The 15,221-nt window shown below is 44.9% G+C and overlaps 1 protein-coding gene across 1 annotated transcript in view; it reads left to right on the forward strand.

Moving 5' to 3' along the window:
- Positions 1-15,221, forward strand: part of LOC135822296 (structural maintenance of chromosomes flexible hinge domain-containing protein 1-like) — a 52,802-nt gene that overhangs the window by 13,841 nt on the left and 23,740 nt on the right. The window contains exons 14-29 of the mRNA XM_065335030.1: positions 118-192; positions 421-546; positions 2,347-2,463; positions 2,692-2,798; positions 3,385-3,467; positions 3,828-3,932; positions 4,307-4,387; positions 6,950-7,063; positions 7,785-7,852; positions 9,211-9,287; positions 9,605-9,704; positions 10,797-10,869; positions 11,099-11,238; positions 11,846-11,977; positions 12,293-12,367; positions 14,088-14,205. Of these exons, the coding sequence (XP_065191102.1) occupies positions 118-192; positions 421-546; positions 2,347-2,463; positions 2,692-2,798; positions 3,385-3,467; positions 3,828-3,932; positions 4,307-4,387; positions 6,950-7,063; positions 7,785-7,852; positions 9,211-9,287; positions 9,605-9,704; positions 10,797-10,869; positions 11,099-11,238; positions 11,846-11,977; positions 12,293-12,367; positions 14,088-14,205 (1,591 nt within the window). The remainder of the gene's footprint in view (positions 1-117; positions 193-420; positions 547-2,346; positions 2,464-2,691; positions 2,799-3,384; positions 3,468-3,827; positions 3,933-4,306; positions 4,388-6,949; positions 7,064-7,784; positions 7,853-9,210; positions 9,288-9,604; positions 9,705-10,796; positions 10,870-11,098; positions 11,239-11,845; positions 11,978-12,292; positions 12,368-14,087; positions 14,206-15,221) is intronic.

The raw sequence follows: 15,221 nt of genomic DNA on the forward strand, positions 1-15,221 counted from the left end.
GCATAGGACTGCCGCCACGCCCAATTCATATGCATGTGCTGTATCAACTGAAAGGTTGCCACTCATTCCATGCATGTGTCGTCTTCCTGTATTGCTTTTGGTTGTTGATTTGTTCAGGAACAACGCTGTCCCCACATGCAACGTGCCTTCCTCGACTGGCTGAAGGAAAGCCATGAACTATATGACAAACAGGTAGGCCAACTTCGTTTGTGTGTTATGGGACCTTAATATTGAAGTTGTGTTAGGGTTGTGTGAAGCTGAATTTCACTTCTTACTTCTTGGCCTAAGCTTACTAAGACTGGTAGTTATAGCTGTTTTGTGGGCTTTGCTTTCTCTCAAGAACTAGACGAAGTGTGTTAGAGTCTTGCACTTGCAGTGTCTAGTCACTGAGTGGATTCCCCATGTTTGCTGTGTTGTTAGGTCAAGTTCATGGGGTTCAAGGATCAGATCCGCCGCAAGGATGTAGCACAGAAGCGAATGCAATCGCCGTGGTCTGTCTTTGATTCCATTGAGTGGGATGGCAAAACATTCCGCAAGGGACAACTGGTATGTGGCAATAAGAGCACTGAGTGTAATTTGCTTTATATTAGGGCTGAAACGAATATCCCGAATATTCGAACATTCGTTCATTTACCTTCGCAGAACGAACATCTGTGAGGTGACGAATATTCGAACTGATCTTTTTCTTTTTCCTGATATGCTACTACAGTAGGTATCGATTATAGCGTGGGTGTTTGAAAAACGACTTTCTATTCTTATTTCCGATATTTCTTACACACGATAAATCAAGTGTGACGTATCATGTGCATGTGCGCAGAGGCAGGAAGATCATCGTACTTGCACTTATAGTGTTACGGTACATGCGGCTGGTCATAGTCACATAGGCTTACCATGTGGCTATGCAACATGAGTTACATGACCACAACAGTTGGACCTACAGCAATACGACCCAACGCGAGTCAGATCGGAACAGCAGATTGGACGGATATTATTACTATAGGCGATATACTTTGTACTAATCTGGTATGTTTTGCTACACAAAGTCCATTCTTAGGACCAATACATTTTATTGTACGATAAAATTGCTTGTAAGAATAAATGTCCACTTGAAATCCATGTTATGATTATGAAAACATGAAAGTTCATTCTTGTAGGCAGTACTGTATAGCAGGAAATTTTCAGACGGAATATATTTTCGTACGATTTCGTACACGGCCTTTTTGTACTAAAATTAATTCCGTACTAAAATTTGTTCATGTGACTTTATGTGCACTGTTCATGGGTACTGCTTGCGAACACGTGCATTTAGCATGCAGCACTGTACGAAAATAAAATCCGTACGAAAGGTCGAAATTCGGCTTTGTCCGAAAATATTTCCGTCCGAAAATTTCCTGCTATACAGTATATTCTTTTACACGACCACGCTATAACCGATACGCACTGTACTTTTGGTACACGGAGTCTGTGTGAGTATGAGCGCAGTTCGTTGGCCATGCGTAGTGCTTATAGAGGGGAAGATGTGGAGAGCGATCCCCGTGCCGATAGTCTCCCATTGACTTTCTACGCATCTGCGTGACGGCACCACAACGTGGCGTGCGCGCAACCTTACGGAGCCATCCGACAACGCTTCTGAGACGATGTTGCTCCTAATGGCGAGCGGGTCACGGCCACTGAAGTGTGTGATGGCAATGGCATTCGTTTCCTCCCCGAAGTAGACTTTTTGGTAGTATCATGCCCATGTCGGAACTCTGACAATTTTCTCGAGTTATCAATAAAGAATATTCGTTCGTTCGTTCGTTAGCGTCAAGAATGTTCGGTTACTGACAAATTGTGTTCGTTTCAGCCCTACTTGTTATTCTTCTGTTCTCTCTCTGTACATGTACCTTTATTTTTCTTTTGTAAGTTAGTCTCCTTCAATATTACTTCTGTGCCTCTGGTATGATTTCTTCAATTCGATGATGCCATCTTCATCCATCCATCCTACTACTACTATGGTTTATTTATGGCATCTCTGTTTATGCCTGTTTACGCCTCTTCATGCTTCTTGTACTTATTGATGTACTGGCTACAGGCGAATTTGGCATTGTATTTTCATTTTGACTTCCATGGAATGACTGCTCTACATGCTGTGTAACCCCTCTCCTCCTCCTCCTTCTTCCTCTCGCTCTCTGTCTATCTCTGTCCCTCTCTCTCTCTCTCTCTCTCTCTCTCTCTCTCTCTCTCTCTCTCTCTCTCTCTCTCTCTCTCTCTCTCTCTCTCTCTCTCTCTCTCTCTCTCTCTCTCTCTCTCTCTCTCTCTCTCTCTCTCTCTCTCTCTTCTTCCCTCGGTCTGTCGGTCTCCCTTTAGGTGAGAATACACCGTGTTCTGCCCGTCGTCCTTGGGCGTGTTAAGCGCTTTCTGCTGTTCGGTGAACACGAGGGAGGTGACCTCTATGCTACTGGTGGTGAAATTGAAATTGCTCAGGTATGTCATCTATGCATTACTAGTGTAATACCGCTGTACGAGTGTATTTGTATTCTTTGCATGTTCTTAGTTGGGTAGGAAAGTTGGAAACGATGCCCTGTGCTCTTGTTATGGAACACAGATAATACCAGAGGCTTTTGTTATTCATTTTATATTGCCCAAGAGTCTGCCAGATGAACTAATATGATCCTATTCTGCTCATTTTGTGTTTCTCATTTTTGCTTCAAGGAACCTGTGTCATTGTTCACTGAGACCAAAGTCTACCCATTGTCAAAGCTTGACAGAGCCTGTACTAAAGACATGGTTCAGGCGCTCATTGTTGAGGAGGAGCGCAAGTACGTTGAATGTTTGCCCAGCTCTTGATGTTTATATGTTTCTTGGACATTCTTGCAACGTGCTGCACATCTTGCTGTATTTATTTGATTGAGTATTTCTCTTGACGTATACTTTTGTGCTGTTTGTTGATACCGTAAAAGCTCTTTGCTGTTTGCCTGGGCTAAGGTGCCCTTGAGACTACATACAGAGAGCATGGTATATATATGATGCTGTCGAAATCGAAATAAAGAGAGCATCCAGTACATACACTAGAAGGCAACTTTTTCCAAAGCCTGCAGGCAGACTACAATTTACATGCTGCAGACAGGCAACCTTTGTCCTTACGTGAATGTGCACAAGTTGGGAGCCGTATAAAGTTTGTACGACTGCGTGGCGAATGTACGGGAAATACAGGAAAGTTGCCTTGTGCAAGGGTCAGCCTGAACGGACTGGACAACTCTTCAGGCTTCCTGCCCCATTCTTGTAGTTGTCTTGGGAACTAATATGTAAATGTAACATACCTTGCAGTAGCCTTGCAGTAGGCTGATGTGCACCTAGTGTGAGTGGCCCCTTTCCGTGTCTTTTTCCCCTTTCTATGTGTTGTAGGCTACCAAGCCAGTTGGATGTAACCTTTCCTGATGGCAATGCTATTGAGAACAATGCCAAGCTACCCTGTGACTCTATTCTTGGTAATACTGATACTGCTTTGTTACTGCGTCAGGTGCTAAGTCTTATCACACAGTTGATAGTACACACCTAGCACTATGCAGTCGTAGGAGGCACATAGATTGCGAAGATTAGTCACTTCCTGCAAGAATGTGATCTCAAAATCCTCACTCTTATTTTCACTTACATTTGAACACCAGCTGTTCCCACATTCTCCATTGTGTATCTAGTATTCTACCAATGGCTGATACTATGCTATTGTCCAATGATCGCGGTGTGAATGCAAAAGTTCAGTACTCGGTGTGCATGCATGAAACATTCACTGAAAACTGAGTGATATGTGTTGTTTCTTTTGCGTGCTGTACCTGGTATCTACCATGCAGGTGCTATTGGCGTGGAAATCCTCAACGGTCATGGTGATCCAATGTCAAAACTTGTCGGTGAACGGCAGAAGCAGCTAATGGTGGAGCAGCGCATTGTTCACCATAGTAAGATGTTGAAATAATATTAGCAAGCAATGCTACTATGCTATTGTGTAGTTATGTGTTTGCTCGAGAGTTGCTCAGTACTGTACCACTGGGTATGAAACCTTGGGGAATTGGCTGAAGTTGCGGCAGAAAGTTGAAAGTTCAATGGGGGGATTCTTGGAGAGCCCATCAATCGCTGCATTGAATGAGTATCTGTCTGATTGGTGTGCCAGCACCAGTACCAGTACCAGTGTCTCATACATCTGTTTCAGTAGGGTGTATTCCATTACGTGCACCTGTCCCGCATGCCTGATTGACTGCATGCTAATTTTCGCAATGTGTTGTGTACTGTGAATGCGTGTTGGCTTTTGCCATATTTCCCCTCCACTGTTTAGCTCCCAGTGGTGACAAGGACATTGTTAAGCTGTGCAGTCGTCATGGTGGCAAGAAGTGGGCTTACTGGTTTGGTGCTGTAGGTAAGATACCAAGAATACATCATTAGAGAGGTTCTGCACAACGAAAATTCGAACGAAGTTTCGCGACAGGCCTTGCGAAAATGTGTACGAATTTTCGCACGAACTTTGTGTTCTGCACATTTTCGTAGTTTGCACGCGCCAAGTGCACGTACGACATGGCCCAATCTCACGAAACTTCCTACGAAAGTTCATTTCGCGTTCCCTGCAAGTTTCGCGTCCAAAGTTGCGAAAGTTCGTGCGAAGTTTCTCACTTCGTGACGTAGAGCGAAAGTTCGTACACATTTTCGTTTTGCAGAACCTCTCTATTGTGTCTGCCTGCCTGTCCATCTGTCTCTCGTTATACCTCTCTGTCCATCCTTCTGTGTATATGTAGGTGTGTGTGTGTGTGTGTGTGTGTGTGTCTGTGTGTGTGTGTGTGTCTCTCTCTCTCTCTCTCTCTCTCTCTCTCTCTCTCTCTCTCTCTCTCTCTCTCTCTCTCTCTCTCTCTCTCTCTCTCCCCCCCCTCTCTCTCTCTCTCTCTCTCTCTCTCTCTCCCTCTCCCTCTCTCTCTCTCCCTCTCTCTCTTCTCTCTCTCTCTCTCTCTCTCTCTCTCTCTCTCTCTCTCTCTCTCTCTCTCTCTCTCTCTCTCTCTCTCTCTCTCTCTCTCTCTCTCTCTCTCTCTCTCTCTCTCTCTCTCTCTCTCTCTCTCTCTCTCTCTCTCTCTCTCTCTCTCTCTCTCTCTCTCTCTCTCTCTCTCTCTCTCTCTCTCTCTCTCTCTCTCTCTCTCTCTCTCTCTCTCTCTCTCTCTCTAGCCAGTGCAGGCTGTCGTAATAAAACGACTCATCCGTGTTCCATTCCCGTGCATGGTACATGCATGGTGCGACGGCACAATGACAGCTGTCGCAAATCACACTGAGTATTACACGTGTTTTTTGGGGATTCCTGGTTAGCTGCTAGCTTTTCCCTACTCGAAGATGTTGCCTCCGCGAAATCTGGGGGTTTGTGTTCGTCCTGGCGAAAACCGTGTTTTGATCCGTTGAGGGAGACGAGAGATACAGTGCGAAGACGTACGATCTGTCCGAGAATCGGCGAAGAAGAAAGCTTCGCAGACGACCCGTAGTGGTCGGGAACAGAATGGAACATATACCAGTCGATGCCTGTCATGGTAGGGATGACTGCTACGAAGTTTCAGCCTCATGCTCCCCAGCGCTTTTTAGCGCCCGACGATAATTACCAAATTTCATCGATTTTCCATGTGGATCAAAGCATAGTCTCCTCAATCTTCTCCAATCGAGCTGAGTCTGGACGCTACAATGTCGAGACGCGAAAAGAGAACATGCATGAACACACAGGAGCATCACATGCAGCTGCATTCTGCCTTGACGAAGAGAACAACACCAGCACCACGCATTTTGGAAGACATTTCGAAGAAGACGAAGAACTGCATATCTGCGTTCAAAAAAAGCCTCTGTACTGTGCAGTATGCATGCATGCATGCGCGAAGCACGGGGTCCGCGGATCATACTTCGTTCAAAAATCATTGTGCCACACGGGTTGTATGATTTGTGTGCGATCATGGCCTTTCTTCTTGACAAACAAAACTGAAGTTTTTCGACCTTCAAATCGCCATAGCGTCCTTGTCATGACTCCAAATCAGCTGAAACTTTGCAGGAGGAATGAAAATGCCATGCTGAATCGATTGGTACCATTTTCGAAGGGTTTCCTTGAAAAATAAAATTTAGCCTGCACTGGCTACTCTCTCTCTCTCTCTCTCTCTCTCTCTCTCTCTCTCTCTCTCTCTCTCTCTCTCTCTCTCTCTCTCTCTCTCTCTCTTTCTGTCTCTCTCTCTCTCTCTCTCTCTCTCTCTCTCTCTCTCTCTCTCTCTCTCTCTCTCTCTCTCTCTCTCTCTCTCTCTCTCTCTCTCACTCTGTCTCTCACTCTGTCTCTCACTCTGTCTCTCTCTCTCCCTGTCTGTCTGTCTGTCTATCTATCTCTCTATCTCTCTCTTTCTTCTTACCAGGCTATGTGCACCGGCCATGTGCGCCGTAAATGTGCATAATGTGCATGCTTTCACAGCTAGGCTGCATTCGCTTTTGGCTACTGTAGGAGTTGAATCTCTAATGTGGCGCAAAGTTAAACAATTTAACGGGATAATCCATCGCTAAGCTAAGGGATGTTACCTAGAACTACTCCTCTCGCCTGTACTAGAACAATAAAGGACAGGTGTCTGATCGCAGGGTTCGTTAAACTATTCGTAAATCTTCACTAGTTGAGGGGAATCGTTAAACTTTAGGCTCATTAGACTTTCAACTCTTACAGTACTTGGTAGAATAGAGCTAAGAGAAGACGGTAGATGGAATGTCCACAGGACCATTCAGAGCACTTCACGGTGATTTGGTTTTCATATGACTGTATGTTGGTCAGGAAACTAACGAAATTGGATGAAATTGGATCGTTCACGAGAGTTGCCGGCATTACACTACCAGCACGTATTTTACAGTGACTATGTTGTGTTGTGCGTTCCGGTGTGTGGGTGCGTCTGGTGTGCGTGTTCACATGCTGTCCTCCTCTTCTCCAACACAGAGTTCCGAAGCACTGGTACTTACACGTTATCGCTTCAGGCTATTGTTGGCAATGACCAAACTTCTTCGTCCACATCATCCTTGCCATCTGTTCAGATCAAGTTTACTGTGACTGGTAAGTACCGTAGAGTGCATGCGCTTGCACATGGTGGCTACTCGGCCATCAACTGCAAAGACAACAACAACAACATTGAGAACAGCAGCAGCAGCAGCAGCAACAACAACCACAACAACAACAACAACTTGGATCATGAGAACCTAACCGCCATAGAAGCAGTAACTGCAATGTTTGTTAGCAGGAGTGAAACCGCCTCAACCAAAAGAATTTATTTTGAATGCACCACCCACCAGGTCACGACATCTTGCCGAATTATTATTATTATTATTATTATTTTATTTGTTTTAAAGTAGTGGTTGCGACTTCGGCGATAATTTGTAAGAAAGGGTTTGCTCCCCACACCGGAGCTCGCGCTATTCCGCCGACTTTACTTGACACTTGACTGACTCACGACTGCCATCCAGAGCACACGAGAAGTCCATCGAACCTTCGACTCGGCAAACCTGCAAGAAAGCACCACTCCCTGCTCAATACAACACACGTGTATTGAGCAGGGAGTGGTGCTTTCTTGCAGGTTTGCCGAGTCGAAGGTTCGATGGACTTCTCGTGTGCTCTGGATGGCAGTCGTGAGTCAGTCAAGTGTCAAGTAAAGTCGGCGGAATAGCGCGAGCTCCGGTGTGGGGAGCAAACCCCTTTATTTGTTTTACTAATAATAATAATGAATGATTGTTTTCCTTGGTGCCTTTGTGATTGGCATTTGTTTTTCGTCCGCTCACAGAGGGAAAGGCTGTGAAGTTTTCTGTCGGAGTTTTGGATGGGCCGTTCCGAATTGGAAAACCATTCAAGGTGAGTTTCAGCTAGATTCCTCTTGACTGTTGTCAACAATGATAGGGTTAGAGTCTATGACTTTGCGTGTTTGGAGTCCAGATTTCCATGCGTAGATGAGGTTCTCTACGTTGTGGCACACGCAAAGAAAATGCTTACGGATCTGCTGGGTATCATTCAAATGCAGGCAGAAAACTGCCAAATTTGGAAGGGGAAATTCCCAGTACACTTTCCATGTGATTTCTCTACGTGAACGTAGAGCAGAACAGATTTCCTTTATATTACAGGAACGCGAAGAGTGTTCCCGGGATTCTTCGCATCGTGTTTCCGTAACGTAGAGCAAAACGTCGCTATTGTTACTTTTCGGTACATGTAGTTACACTGCGGCTTTTCCTGAGTGTATCCTATTTAGATCTTCTTTTATAGAGGTTGTACGATTACATCATTAGTTGAGATGCTTTGGCAAAGTTGCAGCACGGCACGCTCTAGCAATGCACTAGCTACTCACTCTGTATACATATACATCGTGCCCATGCGCGATTCCGCTGTATACTTAGCGTCCATAGCAGTTCCGGAATTCCGCTGACTCATCATATGCCTTCTTTGAAGTTTTTTTGCATAAACTCTTAGTCTATAGGTCACCTCTCATATAGTTGACTCACATTCCGGTACAGACACAGCTGGGGAAATACCCACTTACCCACACGTGCTCTCTAAGGGGCCGGTCACACTGAGGGAACAATCCTCTTATTATAAACCGGGAATAATTTTTTTCACTTTTCATCTCGGTTGCATGGATTTGCACAATGAAAAAAATTCACCCACACGAACTATTTTTTTGTCGCCGTTCGCTTCTGGCAGTCTGTTAGCCCCGCTCCTGTGCCAGAGCTGCATCAGCACAGCCTCTAGTATCGCTCCACTTCATAACGCAATAAAAAAACAAGGAAACTTAAAGACATGCAGTGGAAACTGGGGATGATTATAATCTTCAGCGGAAAAGCGGGCTCTCGAGCTGATTTTCATCGCGTCGGTTAATCTAAATTTCACGCTCAGTGGCAAATATCCATGGTAACCATGGATTTTTTCAAAATTTCCCTCAGTGTGACCGGCCCCTTAGCTTCATTGTTACACTCTGGCGCAGAGCTCTCCTTTTCACTATAAGTACAGCTGCAATGGAGTCTTCAATTTCATTCTTATCTCCTGTAGCATAGAAATATCTAACACTTGCTTGTGTGTGTGTATGTATGGGTGTGTGTGTGTGTGTGTGTGTGTGTGTGTGTGTGTGTGCGTGCGTGCGTGCGTGCGTGCGTGTGTGTGTGTGTGCGCGCATGCGTGCGCGTGCATGCGTGCGCGTGCATGCATGTGGGTGCTTTCTTTAGATTCCAATATCACTTCACGATCGGCTGGAGAATCGCACTCCACTTCCTTCTGGTATAACACCTGTGCTGGCAATCAGGTACAGATTTCAGATTCATTGCCGTTTGCTTACCCATCTTTAGGCGAGCTGTTTTGTTGACCTGGTTTTTCTGAATGAAAAAAAAATGATGGCCTGTCTGTAGTGTCTCCTCCTCGCTTCACGTTAGCTACAGTTCAAGAATCTGCTTTTAGTTGATCATGTCCTTTTACTGGTCTTTTCTCAAGTCTTAACATGTTTTTGAAAACAAGCTCTTGCATTTGTTCATTTCTTTTCCGTTTGTCTGATGAAGAAAGAGCATCATGTAAAGTGAAACTCGCTGAATAGTATGTTGTGCCTTGTCTGCTTTTTGTTTGCAGTGGAATGCAAGTGTCATTCAAGGACATCTCGAAAAAAGGCGGCGAATGTATCATGAATGGTGTTGTCATTCTTGGCAAAGTTGATTCCACCAATGGCAAGGTACGGTATATGGATATGCTTCCTGCTACTGTAGTGTTAGTTGTTTGCCTGTGTGCAGTAGAACTCCTCATGGTCTCATGGATTTAGGTGGTATAGAGAAATACCATCTTTTTAACCCTTTCCGGGTTTATGACTAGTGTACTCGTTAGCAGACCTCATCGCGTCCAGGGTATGAGGAGTATACTCACCATGTACATGTACTGTGTGTACAGTGTGCATACTGTATGCATTGGGTAGTCCACCGTGTATACAGCCATAACTCTGGAACGGAATATCACATCACAAGGAACAATAGCTCATTGGAACTGTCTTGGGAAAAGGCTTTCCAGAGTTGTTTTTACGGTAAATGCACTGTGCCTTGGAAAGTATTAAAATTCCGAGTTTACTCTCCCGTGCCAGTTGTTTTGTCAGTGACTTTAACCCTTTAAGAGCCGCCCCATACTTGAATGCGTCGTAAACGACGCATTCAAATGCAAAACTTCAAAAGATCGTAACTCAGTCCAATCTCGCTCAAATCCAGTGATCGAAATATCCAGGGCGAAGAGAAATCTCTCACCTGTCGGGAGAAACAATCCGCGAAGCGCTGCGAGCAACGGTTCCTGAGATAAATCACTCGTAAGTTGAGCCGCGATCGCGACAATTTCAAAAGCGCGCAGTGCGACTTTAGTATTGAGAATTTTGAGACTTTTCGTCAAGCTGGCTTACTCGAATTTGCACGGGTTTCACTGTTGATATTGTCAAGAGTACACAGCGAAAAAATTGGAACTCCACGATCGAGTAAAATGAAATATCTGGAGCGGGACGCAATTGGACGCATTTGGGGCATTTTTCGTACTGTCGTTGCGATCTAGCGCTGGATAGACGGTGTGCTGGCTATCATGATCGACCTCATTCTCTTCCTCTCGCGGAGACTTTTCCAGGAAGCCCTAGATTGTGAGGATTGAGTGAGTAGAACTGAAGCTATGATCCAAAGAACACGAAAAAATGCAGAATTTTGAAAATTTCCTGTGGCTCTTAAAGGGTTAACACAGTCTTGACAGTTTGGCATTCTGCTTTTTCTTCTTTGGCTGATACTGCTGCTGATGCTCCCAGGATGTGAGTATGTCTGTCCAAGTTCCATCACTGGATTCCTCGACACAGAAGATGAAGATCAGACTTCTGCCTGGTTAGTGTAATGTAGTACTCGTGAACGCATGCCACTGCGGAAGCTCTGGTTACTTTCGTCTGATGAAAAGTTGGAAATTGCTGATGTTGTTGAGTGTACAGCAGAACCTCTCTTATCCCGGGCCTAAGGGTGCCCATATTTCAGAATGTAAGCTAGCTGCATAGGTACTTGACTTGAGAATTGTATAATATTGTCTTGCTAATAATTGTCTTGTTTGGGTATCCTGTAGGCTTACCAAGTTCACTGGAAGTACAGCCTGATGATGAACCCATTCATTTAGAGAGTGGACGCAAGCTGGAACTGAAAGTTCGTGTTAAAGATGCTGCGGGAAACCCTGCATCTGACAATCGCATGGCAATCAACTGCAAGGTAAGTTGAAGATAATAATACAAGTAGAATTGAGCACTGCGATGAATACAGATGATGCCAACAGAATACCATGTAACAATCATAAAATTCAAAATGTGTAACCTGTGATTCACAAACGTTTTTCTTTCGATGGTCATCAGTGAACCTACATCGAATGGTGATTTACAGTCCGCGAAACCGCCTACAGTCCGCGAAATGTTTCCCATACAGGAAATGAAGTATGAATCCATCTTGATACATGAGGTTTAAAGCTGTTTGTACAGACAGGCCAGCGGTGGATAATTTAATGATAGTCTCCGACACGTGTTGGAAGGATGCATTGCGTAGCAACACACCAAGTAGTTGAGCACATTGTTCAGATGCGTTGCATTCAAAATACTTGAAAATAGGCCGATCATTTGAGATTTTACTTTGCTTCGTTGGCACAGTACCACTACTGCTGGCCATGGATGGTTCCTGGACTGCAGTTCTGTAAACTAAAATGTGTAGTGTGTGTGTGGTGTGTGTGTGCGCGTGCGCGCGTCTGTGTGTGTGTGTGTGTGTGTGTGTGTGTGTGCACGCATGTGTGTGCGTGTGTACATGTACGTGGGCATGTGTACTTGTTTAGCTGACTGGAGCGCCTCACCTTGAAACACTGTCTGCTGTAGCTAGCAACGGAGATGCAGTGTTGTCGTGTTGTCCCAAGGTTACCATCAAGAACATGAAGCCAGTCATTCTCAAAGCAGTTGTTGATATGCCTGTAAGTATCTGCACTTTCTAGACAGACTGTATTCTGAATATGCTCAATCTCCAGACAGCTAGCTGTTTCGACCTTGTTACAAATGTTAGGTCTCGTCAGTGGTGCTCAAAGCTACTGGCTGAATGTATGTATCTGGAGCACGGTAAAACTAAGCGTGACCTGACCATTTTGATATTGTCATATCGTAAGCGTTGCCCCTGCGGTCGATTGTGAACAGAAACAGCTTCTTCCTTTTAAAGCAGACTTTTTGTTGACAACATACCCTTTGCTGTACTGGACTAAATTGTGTTGTTCTGTATTTGTGTTGCTTTGCAGCATCACCGCAGTACCGTGTCTTCAGTGGAGCGTCGCATTGAGGTTGTGCCGAGCTGTCAACCTGCATCTATACAGGTACCTACTTGCTGATGATGCTGGTGCTGGTTACGTTGTGTTTGTAGTTCATATTCCAGTACCAAACCACTCAATGGGCGCTTTCGATTACACGTTTACACAATTCTGGAACTGTTTTTTTTTTAAATTCTGGAATGACCAGAATGAGTGGATTCCGGCCTTGTAAACGAACGACTGGAATTCACAACGCATTTTATTCATGTCATGTCACAAACAAAATTGATGAATCGTAAAAAGAGATCACGTACACCCTCGCGCGCACGTGGACCCAGCATCGCGCACACGCCGGCCAGGGAGGCTCTTCGCGCGCTTGAGTCATGACCAGACCGGTAACACACCGACTGTGCAATTCTGGCGCCAGAATTAGAGAAATTCCGCCCTCTCTTCAGAATTGACGGATTCGACGGAATTGGATCGAATCAATTTTAGCCCGTGCTTCACACAGCCGGACATGTCCATGCGCGTGCATGCGGACCCACACGCATGAACGAGCACACACAGAATGGTCTGGTTGAGTTAAATTGGATAGGTGGAGTGCTGGATTCGAACAACTGGTGCAATGTCACGTGACTCTGCAAATGAGTCGCAACGCGAAAAGACTCTGCTGAGTCGCGAACAGGCAATGACTCTGCAACTGAGTCGCAAGCAAGCAAACAGGGCAAACCAGTTGTGAGCGAACATCCGCACTCCCCAATGTTTTATTTTACTTGTATGGTTTTTTTTTCGTTTTTTTATTTAAAGAATTGAATATGGCAAGTTACAGCGGATGCAAGTGCAGACCACATAGGCTGCAGAGAATATAGCAACATGTTAACATAGAGCAACAGCTATAGGGTGGGTGTTGGTGGGGAAGAAAAAGCAAGGAGCAAAACTGTGAAAGCCAGGCAACAGCAGCGAACTCTACTTTCACAAAGGCAACACTCAAAGCAAGGCACGTGGGAAAAGTTTGGAGCGGAAGAAATACGAGGTGTGAGCTGCAACCTCTCTTGGCGCGGTTTCGGAGCTGCGCTGTAGATTACTGATTAGCTACGTGAATCTGCGTGATTGATTAGTGTAATTAAGCTGCCAGCTGGCAGGTGTTCATGCGGCGCTAACACGCTCTAGCCACTGGCTAGTGCGCCACTAACGACGGAATTTGTCACTTTTTGTGTAATCGAACTGTGCATCAACAATAACTCATTCTAGAATTGACCGAAATGCGTGTAATCGAAAGCGCCCAAAAGTATTGCTTGTGGTATCCTGTGCTCAGTGTGGTGGTCAGTATCCTGATCTTGTACGGTGTGCAGGTTTCACACAGGTCTACTTGCTGACTTTCCATTTTTCCAACCATGTCCTGAGCTATTCCAGAAAAAAAGTATAAACCAAAGCATGTTTCGGAGGCACCCCTCACCAGCTGAATTTCATTCATCTTGTTGAGTAGTGGTGTGTGTGTGTGTTTGTGTTCAGTAGTTGGCCTTAGTTGCTCATTGAAGGTGTTGGTTTGACCATGGCCAAGTATCTGCATGCACTACTAGTACTGTACTAGTATTTCTTTCTTGTGTGGCAGCCTTGTGTGGCAGTCTTTCTACTAATTCTTGAGTATGTGCATCATTATCAAATTGACAAATTCATTGCGTAACACCTGCTAGTGCAACTATCTGGTGTGCTTGCAAGCATGTGTCTGTGTGAACATGTGTCTATGCATTGGTGTATGGATGTATTGTTTGCATGTTAACTGTAGGTGTTTCGACAACCAATGGGAAATGAGATGAGAAGTGGTGATGACGAGATGGATCAAGTGGAAATTGACACTGATTCTGAGATTGGCATACCAGCCGGAGAGACACTGAGTGGACTGTGTAAGCATTCCTATACACACTGTTTAGTTCTAACAAACGAAATCAGATACACCATTTGACCATTTGACACCTATCGCGATGATCTCCGGCGATGATAGCGATGCTACAGCAGAAGCCATAGCAACTTGTGCTGGGATTGCACCATTCAACAGCTTGCAAGGCTGAAGAATTGATCGCCGCTATTCAGCCTGGTCTACGCCACACAGCTATGAAGTGGCTTTTTCAGGCCAGTGAATCCCTACTTTTTAACCTTTTTTTCATTTTTTTCCCGCACACACATCACACCACATACTCAGGCATGCACTGGCTGTTGGTAACCACCTAGGAGAATGAAAGAAAAGTCAGGAGGAGTCTGAAAAAGAGAAGAAAGACGTGTGTGACCATAATCGTTGGGAATCGAACCTGCAACCTCTGCAGATACACGCACACACATACACGTATGTGCGTACATACATACACACATGTGCACAGTATATTGCATATGAGCCGGAGCACGTGAATAGGGTGCTTAGGCGAGACCAAAAAAAATAGAGATTCCCGGGCCCTCCCGCACCAAAATCGAGCCGAAGGCAATTTTATTTTTATTTTTAGAACAGTCGTATTATGTACAGTACTGATCGTGCGAGTAGATCTGTGACATGGTGTCACACAAACCTGGGCTTGCACGACTCCCTGGTGTACGACTCAGGGCTGTCGTTGGCCGAAATACAAAAGAAATTGTACGGGTACCGGTAAACCACGTACCATATACCTGTAGTCTGTAAAAAAATATAAAAAAATACCGGAAAATACTGTAAAAAAAAGTTCAGCATGCCATGCATACACACGTAGGAAAAAAATAAAAACTCGCCCGCCCGCACCAATTTTAGATGGGTCCTGCCCGGGAATCTCGATTTTATTTTGGTCTCGCCTTAGCCTCAGATTTTGGAATTCGGTTTTTAGTGCATCATGTACCAGCAAGCTCCCAATAATAGCCAAGTTATTCATAAGTTGGAGGAAGTTGTAATGAGCAAAGT

Source organism: Sycon ciliatum, chromosome 8, assembly GCF_964019385.1.
Source record: "Sycon ciliatum chromosome 8, ocSycCili1.1, whole genome shotgun sequence".
In the NCBI taxonomy this organism is placed as follows: domain Eukaryota; kingdom Metazoa; phylum Porifera; class Calcarea; order Leucosolenida; family Sycettidae; genus Sycon; species Sycon ciliatum.